The sequence below is a fragment of the Alosa sapidissima genome, chromosome 7 (genome assembly GCF_018492685.1).
Source record: "Alosa sapidissima isolate fAloSap1 chromosome 7, fAloSap1.pri, whole genome shotgun sequence".
Lineage (NCBI taxonomy): Eukaryota > Metazoa > Chordata > Actinopteri > Clupeiformes > Clupeidae > Alosa > Alosa sapidissima.
The window spans coordinates 31,251,336-31,267,367 of NC_055963.1; the positions used below are offsets into that span (position 1 = coordinate 31,251,336).

The 16,032-nt window shown below is 40.0% G+C and overlaps 1 protein-coding gene across 2 annotated transcripts in view; it reads right to left on the bottom strand.

The window, feature by feature from the left end:
* Positions 1–9,990, bottom strand: part of rnf17 (ring finger protein 17) — a 42,735-nt gene extending 32,745 nt beyond the window's left edge. The window contains exons 1-9 of one of the 2 annotated variants that reach the window (XM_042097307.1): positions 9,849–9,990; positions 9,217–9,329; positions 8,064–8,155; positions 6,576–6,645; positions 6,321–6,401; positions 5,885–5,988; positions 2,562–2,727; positions 2,204–2,280; positions 1,068–1,124 (exon numbers count right to left, since the gene is read on the bottom strand). In XM_042097307.1, coding sequence (XP_041953241.1) covers positions 1,068–1,124; positions 2,204–2,280; positions 2,562–2,727; positions 5,885–5,988; positions 6,321–6,401; positions 6,576–6,645; positions 8,064–8,155; positions 9,217–9,329; positions 9,849–9,969 — 881 coding nt within the window. In that variant the 5' untranslated portion in view covers positions 9,970–9,990. Of the gene's footprint in view, positions 1–1,067; positions 1,125–2,203; positions 2,281–2,561; positions 2,728–5,884; positions 5,989–6,320; positions 6,423–6,575; positions 6,646–8,063; positions 8,156–9,216; positions 9,330–9,848 lie in introns of both variants that reach the window. The other variant, XM_042097306.1, reaches the window with a different exon arrangement.
* Between the last annotated feature and the right edge of the window lie 6,042 nt (positions 9,991–16,032).

Here is a 16,032-nt window from a genome sequence, read left to right on the forward strand (position 1 = left end):
CCATGGTTCTCATTCTGCTACATTTAAACTGAAATGATACGTAATTAAGGTATTTAGTAACACCTGTGCTTGCCCTGCTATTTCATGTGTTTAATGGCTTCTGTGAAAAAGGTCTACTGCTCTGTCACTATCTTAGCCACTTTTTGAAGTTTAACAGTTTTAAATCTGCCTGTGACACAAGAAGTTATGTGACTTCCTAATCCCCATTGTTATGTCATCAGTACCTCTGGTTTAATCTATTACTGTGTTGACCCTCATCTAATTTTCTGAGTCTTTATTCTTTATTTTTTTTGCGTATCAGCCACTAGAGGGCACATTATGTTTGTGTTAGCCTAGTCTTTGAGGCTTGAGAAAAGATGAGTGGTTTTATTGTGGAAATATACCAATAATCAATTCCCCCTTTACTTTGATACAATTTTTTTCTGCTTTTCTGTCTGAGCATAACATGCTACATTAATTGTGATACATCACCTATTTGCCTTTTTATGATCTGACTTGGATGATCAGCAAAAACACATCGATGCTGCCCTTAATGTTTTAAAATGAAGGGAAATCCCTGGATATTACCCTGGTTAATTGTATGCGGGACTCAAACCAAAGTCATATACATCAAACCTGGATCCCTAAATCTGTTATATTACTTCATTGTGGGTAAATTTCATATAGCCTAATATTTTGAATATAATTTCCAGATATTGATGGGTAGGCTAATTAATCAATCAGCATGACATGACCTTGGTGGTGTAACAGTTATATTCTTTATTTATTTAAGCTTTTATATTGATTGCAAAATAAGTCTGTTTAGTGCTTTTAGAAGTATACAGTATAAGTAGCATTGTCTTGCTGCCATTCTTGTATTATTACGGTCAGAATATCATCATTCTGGTTTCTAGACAATTTAGCTGTGTATCAGCTGAATCCAAACTTTTTTGACACAGTACTCATGTTCATCTAAGGGAATAACTTTGTGTTAAACTGCAAACTGGGTACAGTTCTAAATTGCAGCTGAGCTAGCAAGACAAAGCAATTGCCCCATTACAACCATTGCACAGACACATCAGGCTTACCTGTTGCCCTGGTTCATGCTGAGAGCTTGCTCCAGTTTCTCTGAATCAAGGCTGCAGCTACACCAAAGACAAATATACATGGAAAAGCATTAGTGTTACTGAGGACAACATTTTCAGGCAACTAAAGGGATAGTACCTTTAAATCTAGGCTTAGAACAACCATTACAGCAGCCAAGTAAGGGATAATGGCCGTTTAAACCTCGTAGTGCATTAACTTCTGTGAACAGACCACCGTGGAGTCCATTATCCCGCTTATTCCACTGTTGCCACTTGCGTTGTGTTCATTTCCTGTTACAATTTAAACGTTTTAATCGCTAAAACTGTCTTGTTTGTAGAACTAATTTCTTCCGACACATATCAACTAATTTCTCAACTCACAGGACAAACTGCCGTTACTAGTTCTAAATGGATGGTTGCTACGGCCAAAGGCCAGTCGTTAGTTCTCTCTCTCCTGTTGTCAAGCGGGCGTATCCCAAGATTCTGATGAACTTTAGCTTTGAAACATCGCTTTTACTTAGTCTGCTGTCCTTCCATCTAGCTAAAAGCCATCTAGCTAAAAGCCACCTCCGTCATATGCTACAATGTTGCAATGTTCTGAACGTCTGCATTTTACAGCTCGGATGCAACGTGACAGTTCATTTAAATTTCACAACGAGTTCGGAGAATTAATATACAAGTGTGATACGGCCAAAAAAATGGATCTACTTCATAGGTGTGCAGATAACATACGGTTAATGGTCGTTCTAAATTACGTATGACAATGGGAAATTCAACCAAGCAGTGGAATAAGACAAAATAACTGCTTTCTACCCCTATGGGTTAACTAATCATACTGCTGGTAATGCAGGGCATTTCTACTATTATTCACACACACACACACATTTATCAATAAAATATGCATGACCAGGCACAAATTGTAAAAAGTGAGTGGTGAAGCAGCAGTAACGACGCTGCCTGACAATTGGTCAACCCCGATTTGACTGATCAACTTTGACTTTCACTTTACTATCAACTCTACTGTCAACATGAACAAAAGTAGTACCTTTAAAGAAGCTTTAAATGACCTCAAAGTGTGTGTGTGTGTGTGTGTGTGTGTGTGTGTGTGTGTGTGTGTGTGTGTGTGTGTGGAATGTTACCCGAGTCCTGTGACTTGAGTCAGGCAGCTCAGATCAAAAGCCTGCATGTCCACAGGAGCACGCAGAGCCTCTAGCACCTACGTTAAGCAAAGTTATACAAACAAACAAACACCATTCTGGTAAGCCTGGCTTGGCCAAGATAAGTCACATGGGCAATTTAGCATGTGTACCTCACCGGCACTGGAAGGAGCCATTGACAGCTGAACAAAAGTCAGGTAGACAGAAGTATACTGATTGCTGTCTATTAGAAGAGTATAAAGGATATGAACATACCAACATATTGACACTACAACTGAGCATACAGAATTGTTACTTTTGTGCACTACCACACCCTGGTGTTTACAGTATAATTGTTTACCTGCTCAGCATTGCAGTACTCCTGGAGCACAGGTGAGTTTAAGTTTTCGGCCTTTGCAATCGCACTCTCTAGACTTTTCTTCTTCTGTTCAACCTCCTGCAACATACGGCGAATCTCAGAGAAGCAGTGATCCAGCTCACCCAATCCTGACACCAATGCCACCTTCCTGAAACACACAAACAGAAGAACTAGATAGATAGATAGATAGATAGATAGATAGATAGATACTTGATTGATCCCCAAGGGGAAATTCAAGAACAAGACAAGTCTGAATGAATGGTTTGAAGGGAGGATACTGGTAACTCCAGGGAGGGGTGTTTATATAACATACAGGCACAGAATGCTGTTTATTGATTATCATTTATAGGATCCCCATTAGCTGGGGCATGAGTCCCAGCTATTCTTCCTGGGGTCCGACAGTACAAACAGATCATAATTAGGTTAAAAATTCATTACATCAGATTTACAAACCTAGGTTAAAAATGCATTACATCAGACCTACAAACCTTCACCTGGTTCACAAGACTCCATATATATATATGAGTATACAGTATACATACATTTATACATATACATACCAGTACGATTGCTGCTCTTTGGAACAGGGGAAGCTCTGATAAAAATGGTCAATTATTAAATTAATATTATTAAGGTGCTATGTTGTTCTTTGAGGGCAAAAATTATCCCAAAATCCAGAATAGTCCAAACAGTAGGCATGGCAGACATGGCATAATGTAGCCTACACCGTTATATAGCGCGCTACCTAACTTAGCCTCAATACACAACTGAAACAAAAGCAAGTCACAAACTCTGTAACTCCACATTACGGTTTTATTTACAGTATGCTATTTACAAAGACAAATAGAAACCGACTGTATTGCTCCCAAATTATGAGAACTTGAGCAGCAACTTGCCTTGCCTCTCGACTTCACCTGCCAACACTAACGTTAACGCATCCCTTGAACTTGAACCACTTCCTGTCAGATCGCGACATATGCGGTCAATCAAAGAGTCCAGCCTCTATGACTGTTCCTCCAATCATCATACAGAAGCTCAGCGTCCGGGCCATCCCACTGTCCCATTCACTCCCAGACACCGGGCTTCCCTGGAAATGACAATTTTGTGGCGCTTGTCCAATAAACATGTTGCTTTTCTGCACTGAGATCAGCCCACTCTGTAGTGCCATTGAAAGGCCAGTGAAGCCGAGCGTCTATGGGTTTTTTGCATGTTTTTTTGATGGATCGTGTCGTCACAGCAATGTATTACGGGTGCGAAATCACGATAAATGACCAGCAAAACCTTATTGCTGAACAAACTAGCCATGAAGATGAACATGTTTTCAGCATGTTCCAGTTGGAATAGTAGGCTAGAAGCTAATGTAATAGTGTTATTTGATGCGATTTTCCGTGATATTTTAGGAGGCTGAGGTTCCCCTGTAGTCTTAGAGCAATCGCCTCTGATGCATACATACATGATATATACATAAACAAAATACATAAAACTTACTAAAAACCTACTAAATACTCTTACATGCACCCACTAATTACTATTCAGGTCACAGCTGTTCCTATGTATGGTTGACTAAGATACTTTTTCATGTGTTTTTTGAAAGTAGATTTTTTATTTATCTTAGTTAAGAAAGTTGGCAGCTTGTTCTGTTCTGCTCTTGCTCTGTATTTGACTGTCCATTTAAATGAGTTGGTGTTGGCTTTAGGTACAGTAAATTGCCCCGCAGCTGCATACCTTGTATTACAAGTATGGGTATTACAACTTTTGCAGAAGAGATTATATTGACTCAGTGGTGTTTTCTTGTTTAAAATTGTCCAGGTTGACATTAATATGGAAGCATTCAGCCCATCTTCAATTTTCAACTAGTTTAAGATTGAGTGCATGTGGTTGATATTTGTCTTGTAAGGACATCTAAGAACAAGTCGTGCTGCTTTGTTCTGGACCCGCTGAAAGTTTGTCCAGATGTTCCTTGGTGGCATTTGACCATACAATGTTGCAGTATTCTATCTGAGAAAGGACCAATGTATCCTTAACCTTCTTTTTGTCTGTTGCAAGGAATGAGCAAGGAATGAGTTGCTGCGTCTAATTAAGGCAATTCCACTACTCATTTTCTTCACTATCTGGTCAATTTGTTTAGACCAAAACAGTCTACTGTCTAAGATGACACCTAGTAGCTTCACTTCCATTACCTGTTTGATTGGTGTTTTGGTAATAGAGAGATTAAGCACTGGTTCATGACTTATAGGTAAACTACGCAGTAATGGCAATTTCCTTACTGTTTTTGCTTCTTTTTCGCTGGCTCTGTCATGACGAATGTCTGAGAAACTCCATCGCTACCTTTTTCTAGCCGGTGCCTGGAGCGTATGTGTATTTGAATGCAGTAAAGCAATTCGTTGCACTTGTTATACTTCCTGACACTGAGGCCGTCGGCCCGCCGGCCCACAGTTGCAAGGGTGGTTTTTCCGCTCACAGGCGCTAGGAAGCAGCGAGACGGCCACCATTCAACCCGAAAAAAGTCATATAACCATTCATATAACACTCTGAAGCTGTTAAATGAAGGTAAATTGAGCAAAAAAAAACTTGCATATTACGCTAAAAAACCTGCATAGTGTGCCTGTAAGGAATGATTAGAACTAAATACAATACTTTTAGTTTGCTAGGTCTGTAGGTGTCATGTGTAGATGTATACACAGTTGTATCATCCGCATACATTACTACTCTCGCATTGTGTAGAGCTAAAGGTAGGTCATTAGTAAAGATGAAAACATTAGTGGACCCAAGCAGCTTCCTTGTGGTACATCACACTCTACTCTTTTACTGTCTGAGAAACTACCATTAAAAAATACTTTTTGAAACCTTAGTGTCAGATAGCTCTTCAGCCAGTCTCTTGCTGAGGGTTGAAAACCATAGCTTTCCAGCTTTTGAAGAAGTAGGCCATGGTCAATCACATCAAATGCTGCAGTAAAATCTAGAAGGACCGCACCACAGATGTTTTGATGGTCAATTTCTGTCAGCCACTCATCTGTCATTTGAGTTAGGGCAGTACATGTCGAGTGTTCTTTCCTATATGCATGTTGGAATTCAGTTATCAAATTATTTACAGATAAGTAATGTTGCATTTGATCAAATACCACCTTCTCAAAAATCTACTAAGTGCTGATAGCAAGCCAAGATAAATCACCTACAATTTGGCAAATGATTATACTGTTTATCTTCAGATCCATTTTAAATAAGGAGTCACTTGACTTAAGGAGCACTTTTGCCTTCCAAATCTTTTCACAGTGTAATCTCCAAGATTCATGGAGCATTCTTACCTTTTCTGCACTACGCAGATGGCTTTCTCCGTCATCTCGGAGATCTCTGCAAGCAGACGCTTCTTCTCAGTCCTCACCTGAGTCTTCAGCCCCTTAGCCAAACGCTGCACACAAATGCACAAGAATCCGCGGACTTAAGGCCCTTTTACACCAAGTCCGAATTTTCGGGCAAAAATTTGCCCGAAATCACGCAGGTAATGAAATACATGTGTTCTTATTAGTCTTCACATCCCAAGGATGAAATTTGTTCAGTCTTGAATGTATTTTTCATTGCATCGTCCTTGGTGTGTAAAGACTAATAAGAATGCATATTGAATTACCAGCGTGATTTCATGTGAATATTTCATCCAACAATTCACACTTTCACGGTGTGGTGATCATCTTAAGACAAAAATTAAGTTTCATCATCTAACATTAACAGGAATGCAAACACTACCTCATGAATGCTCTGCAACTGACTCTGATTTTTAATTGCTTCAATGAGGGCATGATCCACTGCCTTCTTAAGAGCCGCATCCTGTAAGACACACAAACGCAACTAACACGAGACCATATGTGACAAAGAGACGCTTGATTTTGTAGTGCACCTGGTTTGTATCTGAGGTAGTCTACCATGACATGGACCCACTCTTTGCTATGACTGCATGATGGTAATGTCTGTCAATAAGGTACATGTGAGAACACGCATTACCTTTTCTGTGTGGCCCGATCCAGTGACAGCTAGCGCCTTTTCAGCGTTGGTTTTCTGCCTGTCTTCTCGGCTGTACAAAATACACTACAACTGACTACAAACATGTAACTGTATATGAGAGCAAATTATGAGTATATCAAAGGCACCCTTAACAGTTTTTTGACCTTAAAGGAGAATTCCGGTGTGATATTGACCTAAAGTGTATTGAAACATGATACCGAGTGTGAACGTATGTCTCATAGCCCATCTCGACTTGTCCCCTGCACTCCAAAATCTGGCGCTAGTTAGCCGATGCTACCAACAACTTTTTCAGTAGTGGTGCTTCGTCATCGGGCTAGCCATGCAAATAAAATCACTGTTTTACACCCATTTACGAGGCTCAATGTATCTCCACACTTCATTGGTAGACTTCCTAGGGCCCCGACATTTAAAACGAGACATTGAGAACTTTGAAAAAGCACTGGTAGTTTACTTACAAGACGATTTATACAGACAGTATCTTCACAAAGTTTAACGTTTGCAGCCATCTTGAATTTAGTCACGATAAGTCGAGCAACGAGTAAGAATGAACAGGTATGATAAGGGATCAGATTCCAAAAATAATTCAGTGGAAATGCATGGATTCCAGTTTCTTCCAGTAGCAGCAACTGGAATCCATGCATTTCCACTGAATTATTTTTGGAATCTGATCCCTTATCATAGCTGTTCATTCTTACTCGTTGCTCGACTTATCGTGACTAAATTCAAGATGGCTGCAAACGCTAAACTTCGTGAAGATACTGTCTGTATAAATCGTCTTGTAAGTAAACTACCAGTGCTTTTTCAAAGTTCTCAATGTCTCGTTTTAAATGTCAGGGCCCTCGGAAGTCTACCAATGAAGTGTGGAGATACATTGAGCCTCGTAAATGGGTGTAAAACAGTGATTTATTTGCATGGCTAGCCCGATGCCGAAGCACCACTATTGAAAAAGATGTTGGTAGCATCGGCTAACTAGCGCCAGATTTTGGAGTGCAGGGGACAAGCCGAGATGGGCTATGAGACATACGTTCACACTCGGTATCATGTTTCGATACACTTTAGGTCAATATCACACCGGAATTCTCCTTTAACATGTTTCCAAAGTCATTTTGATGGCACATAACCTCATAACATGACAAACGGCACTTCTGTCATTGTCTGAGTGGCCCTCTGTAGGCAAATACCGACCTAGCAACCCCCCCCCCCCCCCCCCTTTTTCTACATACTGATGTCGGTGCATTCCCTCTATATTACATCAGAGTTATGTTCATACTTTGTTTCAAAAGATGCATATTTAGTTTATTATTGCGCTTCTCAAATGTAGGGGGATCCTGAGAGCAAATCTTAGATTAGTGCTGCTTTAAGTGGATGTGAGTAGATCTCATTGTCTGAAAATATGTGGTTAATTTGTTCGTGTTTAAAAGTAGATAAACCTTTGCTTCAATATAACCTCAACAATCATCATCTTACCTCTTCTTAATTTTGGCTGTGTAAATGAGGCCAATGGTCTTGCTATCAACCTGTAGCCCATCAACTCCATCTTCATCCACACTAGTTTCCAACTTGGACACAACACAACATATACTTACAATAAAGCTTTGTCTTTTGCTGAAAGGTCATAGCCATTTGTAATGTAAATCTATCTATGGTTATTATGTCTGTGTTACAGAGAAATCCACTTTAATAAGAACCTAAAATGTATACAGCAGTGATTTTCAACCGTTGTTCCACGGCACACCAGTCATTCATGATGGACTTAAACATAAGTTATATACTGTAAGGCTGTTAATCATACATACTATATGATGGCAGAATTATAATGAAATCAAACACAACGTATAAAATGTAGATAAGTATTAGCACATGTAGCACACCAGTGTGCCGTGAGAGATCATCAGGTGTACCATGGGAAATTGTCCAATTTCACTTAATCAGTCCAAAAACATTTACCATTTAGTTGTTGTTCTAGTTTTCTAATATCTATGGGTGAAGACGTAACACAGCGATGGATAAATAGGCCTACTGGAAAAGGGAAATGCAGACTCTGAACTGAACTGTAAACAAATGGATTAAACTGCTGTATTAGGCTATAATGTGCAATTTTGTTACTGTGGCTCAAAACATTTAGGAAAATACTGTGCTATGCCTTTGTTTAACAACACAAATACTCTTTTATGTCAGTGGGTGGCAGTAGGTAGCGCAATAATAACCTGGTTAATTAAGTGATGCACACGAGAAGTGGCGTTGAAAAATTAGAAAGCTAGATACCCCATTGGGCTCCGAACGTACATAAATAACGCTGCCATCAAGGTCGGAACAAAAATCAATGGAGGCCATGGAGAAACAGGTGTCTCTGATTGTCGGCAAGTGTTGCCCATAGACAGTAAGGTGTTTGCCCCAAGCAATATGACCAAAGATTGTTAAGGCGGATATGACTGCCGTGTTCACGTAGCCTATGCCACAAATTGAGAAACTAAATTGTCATTACTTTTGGGATACAGTGTGTTACATTTTTGGTTGGTGGTGTGCCGCGGGATTTTTAGTAAAAAATGTACCGTGGCTCAAAAAAGGTTGAACAATACTAGTATAACGGATAGGAGTGAGTGTACACATTTGTGATCACCTTGCAGTCTGGGCACGTAATCGTGTTAAATGGTGACTTCAGCAAGTTCAGACAGGCAGCACAATACACATGACCACACTGGAGAAGGTGTGGGAGGTTCCCTTCTTCCTCCTCTGCAATGTAATATCACATTTACTTAAGCGAACGGCAATTTCAACTGACAATTATATAAACTCGTTTAACATATGTTGACAGACATAAAATAAACAAACAACAAACAAAAAAAACCTTAAAAAAACACTGTGGCTGTCTGAAAATGTGAAACTTAAGGAATGCGCGTAGCCTATTAGCAATTTTCTGCCAATTAGCTAATCCTCCCTTTTCACGTTTGCAGTTCACAACTCGCTACACAAAAAAGAGAAAATGACTTCCTAAACATCACAATATAACATAACTACATCTCTTTTCATCCCATACATAAAAGAGAGCTTGCCAACAAGCTAGCTACTGTAAGTAATTAACTAACGACTTAAACCTGCTAGTTAGCACATGCCACTAGCTATCCCCTTGAGCACGCTTGATAGATGTTTAGCCTACAGTTTCATTTTTATACTATCTTGGTGCAAATTTAAACACATATATGGCATATACAGACACAACAGCTTAAACACCAATTGATAATCCTGACATACCCGCTAGTATGTAGAATTGACGGCATATCTTGCACGTAATTGTAAAGCGATTTTCAGCCATCCTGACCTCTGTAACGAGCCAACCTTGCACTTGAAACACGCAGCTGCATCTGCCTTCCATGCGCTCGGTGGCGCGCGCGAGCCTGAGGTGCGTAAAAACGTCCGCCAATATGGGGTGAATAAGTAGTAAAAGTAGGATCTAGTACCATTAGTCCATGGGCCAGAGCAGAAGTTGGTATCACCAAAGGTGGCAAAATCTAGCAATGATTTTCGTAATCCTCTATGTCTGAGAGATATGTTTTGGTATGGTATGATAACCTTTTCTAAGTGGTAGCTTAGTTGTATTTTTACTGGCTTTTATACCCATACCCAGTACAATTCACAATACATGCCCATGTGTAGGTATAGGTGTATGCAAGTGTGTGGGATGATGCGATATGTCTTAATCTATGTTATATCATATGTAGATGGAATAGGCTTTTAGAAAATATACAGTTTAGATGGATAATTTAGCTTTCTATGAATTACATAGGCTAAAATGTATCAGTCATACACTTTTTCACCTAGGATATAGGATTAGATAGAGGCAAAAGACGAAAAGTGGGTGGGTCAAATCCAAACTCTTGCTATATCACATCTAGAGAGTATAGGCTTTTAGAAAATATATGGGTTTGATAGCTGAATACACTTTACACAGCTATTTTAGACCCATAACTAATAGCTGTCCATTGAAAATGCATTTCAATGTAATGCAAAATACATTACAGAACTAAGGTATAGTGGTATGGAGGAAGTTGGGAGATGTCTCAATGCACATTATATCACATCTAGAATATATAGATGTCTCAGAAGAATATATTTTAGGGTAATTAATCTGTTTTCCTTAATGATACCAAAACTACAATGATCGGACATGCCATGATATTTCAATTCTAAAGAGAATGCATGTAATCCTGCATAACTATTATAGTCTAAATTCAGTTTTTTCAATTTGTCTGGAACTAGATTTCTTTTCTGAACATTCTACAGTACAAATATAAACTGCCAACTTTAGAGTGTGTTGGGTGCCGGCCCAATTGGGCTTCTTTTGACTTCGTCGGGCGGGGGAAAATAAGCTTTAGGCGGACAAATAAAATTTGAGTTGAATGGTTCTCTATGACAAAAACGTTGGCGTTTTTTTGCTGAAGAGGGCGGGTTTTTGAGTGTGAATGGGCGGAAATCACTCAACCCAATCTGGCAACACTGGTGTTGGTGTTTGCTAGGCCACAGGGCCAGTATGTGGATGGAAGCAGTTTAGTTAGACTACAGAACAACATTGGCTGTTGTAGTGTCAAAAACAGATTACAAGGTGAGTCCTGTTTATTTTTATTTGGGTTCAGATGTGTGAGAATGAGTAAGAATGACCAATAACTAGGCTACTTGTGAAAGACTAGATATAATAACCCAACCGGCCCAAGTAAGGTACTAACATCATTATCAAGCAATGACGTCTGCAGTAAACCGTACTGTAGACTTCCCCAATTTGTGTGTGAACAAAAGAAAGGACAAAAATTAGGGGCAGCCGTGGCCTACTGGTTAGTGCTTCGGACTTTTAACCGGAGGGTTGCCGGTTTGAACCCCGACCAGTAGGCATGGCTGAAGTGCCCTTGAGCAAGGCACCTAACCCCTCACTGCTCCCCGAGCGCCGCTGTTGTTCCAGGCAGCTCACTGCGCCGGGATTAGTGTGTGCTTCACTTCACTGTGTGCTGAGTGTGTTACACTAATTCACGGATTGGGATAAATGCAGAGACCAAATTTCCCTCATGGGATCAAAAGAGTATACTTACTTAAATAATATACAGAGATGTAGCCTATGTGTGAGAGAGCAGTTTCAGTTGATATAGAATACTGATGATGCACAGTCAAGCCACAGCTCAAGCCACTGCACTCTCACTATCTTTCTCTTCCTCACATACACACACACATACTTCACATACTCAAACATGTTCTCTCCCTCACATACACTCACACTCTCTCTCTCACACACACACACACACACACACACACACACACTCCCTCTGTCTCTCTCTCACACACACACACAGTCACACACACTGTTGCTGAGTAGAAAAAGGCCTCGTTTTAGCACATCATTCCTGATATATCTCTGTTGCTTTCAAATTGTTGTACATCCCAGAATAGAGAAGCATGGCAGAAGAAAGTAGTGGTATTCAGGGGGAGTGTTTAATACATTGTTCAGATGATAAACCTTGTGGCACCTACTGTATGAACATAAAGTCATGGAACATACTACTGAGAGCAGCTGAAATAAGAGCCTATCGCCCCATCCTTGATCTTGCTAAAGGTCTCTCTGAGGGTAGAATACCATCCATATTGTATCACAGAAAATGCCGTAGCATCTTTACTATGAAGAAACTGCTTGACAAGATCCTTGCAAAAGAAATATCTGCAGAACCGTCTGTCACAGAGGACCTAAGAAAATCCGCAAGGGAAGGTCCAACGACTTTAAGAGTTTATGAGGCCAAATGTATACAGGTGCTGGTCATATAATTAGAATATAATCAAAAAGTTCAATCATGTCAGTAATTCCATTTAAAAAGTGAAACTTGTATGTTATATACATTCATTACACACAGACTGATATTTCAAATGTTTAATTCTTTTCATTTTGATGCTTATAACTGACAACTAATAAAAATCCAAATTCAGTATCTCAGAAAATTTGAATATTACTTAAGACCAATACAAAAAAAGTTTTTTTAGAAATGTTGGCCAACTGAAAAATATGAACATGAAAAGTATGAGCATACAGCACTCAATACTTAGTTGGGGCTCATTTTGCCCGAATTACAATGCGGCATGGCATGGAGTCGATAAGTCTGTGCTGCTCAGGTGTTATGAGAGCCCAGGTTGCTCTGATAGTGGCCTTCAGCTCTTCTGCATTGTTGGGTATGGTGTCATCACATCTTCCTCTTCACTATACCAGACAAGTTTGCTGGCCAATTAAGAACAGGGATACCATGGTCCTTAAACCAGGTACTGGTAGCTTTGGCACTGTGTGCAGGTGCCAAGTCCTGTTGGAAAATAAAATCTGCATCTCCATAAAGTTGGTTAGCAGCAGAAAGCATGAAGTGCTCTAAAACTTCCTGGTAGACGGCTGCGTTGACAAACCATCACTGACTGTGGAAACTTTACACTGGACTTCAAGCAATGTGGATTCTGTGCCTCTCTTCTCTTCCTCCAGACTCTGGGACCTTGATTTCCAAAGGAAAAAATCTACTTTCATCAGAGAACATAACTTTGGACCACTCAGCAGCAGTCCAGTCCTTTTTGTCTTTAGCCCATGCAGGCGAGACGCTTCTGATGCTGTCTCTTGTTCAAGAGTGGCTTGACACAAGGAATGCGACAGCTGAAACCCATGTCTTGCATACGTCTGTGCGTGGTGGTTCTTGAAGCACTGACTCCAGCTGTAGTCCACTCTTTGTGAATCTCCCCCACATTTTTGAATGGGTGTCTATTAATGTGCTTGGACACAGAGCTCTGTGAACAGCCAGCCTCTTTAGCAATGACCTTTTGTGTCTTGCAGGGGGTCAGGATTTGAAGGTTTAGCTTCAGCCACTTAGCATGGCATTTGGCCGCCGACATTTTTGAAAACATGGCGTTACATGGTTGCAACTTCCGGCACCAGTTTTTACATGCTGATTGGTAGATGACAGCTCATGCACGAGTTTAGTGTTGGGCACAAGCGTCCTCGCGCGTCCACGTTGGTTTGCATTTCTGTAAGACGACAAATAAACAACTAACTGCTTGGATTAAGCTACTGATACTTGTCTTCATGCCTACATGGTTAGGCTGTATTATACCGGACTTTGTGATAAATAAAAGAAAAAGTAAATGTTGTAATATCAGGATATTATTTGCCTTATGTGTGGGTTGACAAGGTAACTGATTATGACCATACATTTTAGCAGATACATAGCAATGACCTATATCCAATTAGGCCTATTAGCCTACTCATTGCGTTGTGTATGAAAACTATTTTAAAACGTAGATTGTATTCATACCTGTAGTCCATGACAACGTCTGGATCATGTAGGCCTAACCTATATCCTCAAGTGATTAAAAACGAAACAAATGTCAATGACTTATTTTGCTTTCTTGCAAGATTCACATGATTAGGCTATGCATTTGATTTAAATGGCCAGGCTTCCAGTCGAGGCAAAAGCCAAATATCAACTACAGTTGCAGACTCTTGAAATGCCTGCTCGAACCACAATACCCGAGGGATGTGCGCTTAAGTTTAATTTGCGCTGGCATTTCGTCTGCCTGCAAATGAAGCCTAGGTTTAACAAGCTGCAAATTCACACTGGGTGCAGCAAAAATCCCAGCTATCCACAAGTTTCTTACATCCCATGTCTACTTAATTATAGCCATTTTCGTTAGATAGCCTATTTCGTAATAGGCCTACAACCTGTCCAAATATAGCATCATTATGTGTGTAGCCTAAAGTGACTCAATATTGATTCGCATTGTTTATTATCACATATAAATATATCACATTAAATAAGGACTTCAGAGACAAGGCAAACTTCTACCACCATTCCCAAAATGTTATCCAATGAAATAAATTTGCGCTTATAACAAGGTGAAGTGAAGCGCGTTCCTGAACAAATTCTTTTCCTCTGAGGGAATGTCCAATCCTCATCAACGACATACCGTTGTACCTGACGTTGTCTCTGTCTGTAACGTGAAATCTAATAGGCTAATTCTAGCTGGTGCCGGAAACGAACACCCATTAAACGCCATTTTCATAAAGATGGCTGCGGTCAATTTCAAACTTTTTCGGCTGAAGTAGCTAGCCTAGCATGGGCCATTGAAATGAATGGGGGCGGGACTTAGTCATTCGCTCCAGTTATATATAATAGTCTACCTCCATGGTGTCTTGCCCTCGTTGTGCATGGTGTCAATGGTCGTCTTTTGGACAACTGTCAAGTCAGCAGTCTTCCCCATGACTGTATAACCTACAGAACTAGACTGAGAGACCATTTAAATGCCTTTGCAGGTGTTTTGAGTTAATTAGCTGATTAGAGTGTGGCACCAGGTGTCTTTAATATCGAACCTTTTCACAATATTGTAATTTTCAACATTGAATTTGGGGTTTTCATTAGTTGTCAGTTATAACAAAGTCCTTTTAGTCAAGTCCCTCCACTCAGCGGCCATTTGACAATGCTTTTTGGGCACTTGTCGGGCATCCATTTTGGCAGAAATGCGCGTGCGCAAGGCTTCACGACACCAATCTTGCTCCAGCGGCGAGATCACAACACATGATTGGCACGATGTCTTCACAACACACCATATGATTGGCTCAATGTATTCACATCACACCACATGATTGGCTCAATGTATTCACATGTCAACGTTTTGCCGAGAAAGGGGTGGGATATGTGTAGACAACGGCCATATTGGCGTGACAAACTATAGCCCCATGCATTTCTATGGAGTATTTTTTGAGTGCTGTGTCTCCACATTAGAAAGTCTCTGGTTATAATCATCAAAATTAAAAGTAATAAACACTTATTATATCAGTATGTGTGGAATAAATGTATACATTATACAAGTTTCACTTTTTGAATGGAATTACTGAAATAAATCAACTTTTTCATGATATTCTCATGATATTCTAATTATATGACCAGCACCTGTATTTTGTGACAAATGTAGCAAGTATTTGAAAGGTCAAAGGACAAAAGAGAGTTTAACAAAATGTGCAGAGTTAAGACCTGATGACAAAATCAGAAGAGCAGCCGTCAGGAAAGGTTACAAAAGAGTACTATCCATAGCCAGTCATGACTTAGTAGCAGCAGAAGGCCATTACCATAGATCCTGCTACAGGGCGTACACAAAGGAAGATTCAGACATAGACAAAGATGAAACTAACTTGGCCTGCAAATGTGTACGGACCTACAAACTTCCTGACTGCTCCTGCCTTTCAAACAAATTAAAGTGCACGGAATTGTGTAGGTTACAAACTTGTAGCAATCAGTTGGAAGAAGAGGAGGATGAGGAGAACATACTGTAAATGCCAGTCTGGATGAATATGATGATAGTGATGAAGATTAAAAATATATTTTTGAGTCCTCATTAATCTTGTCTTCAAACGTTTATCCACCTATAAATTCCACTG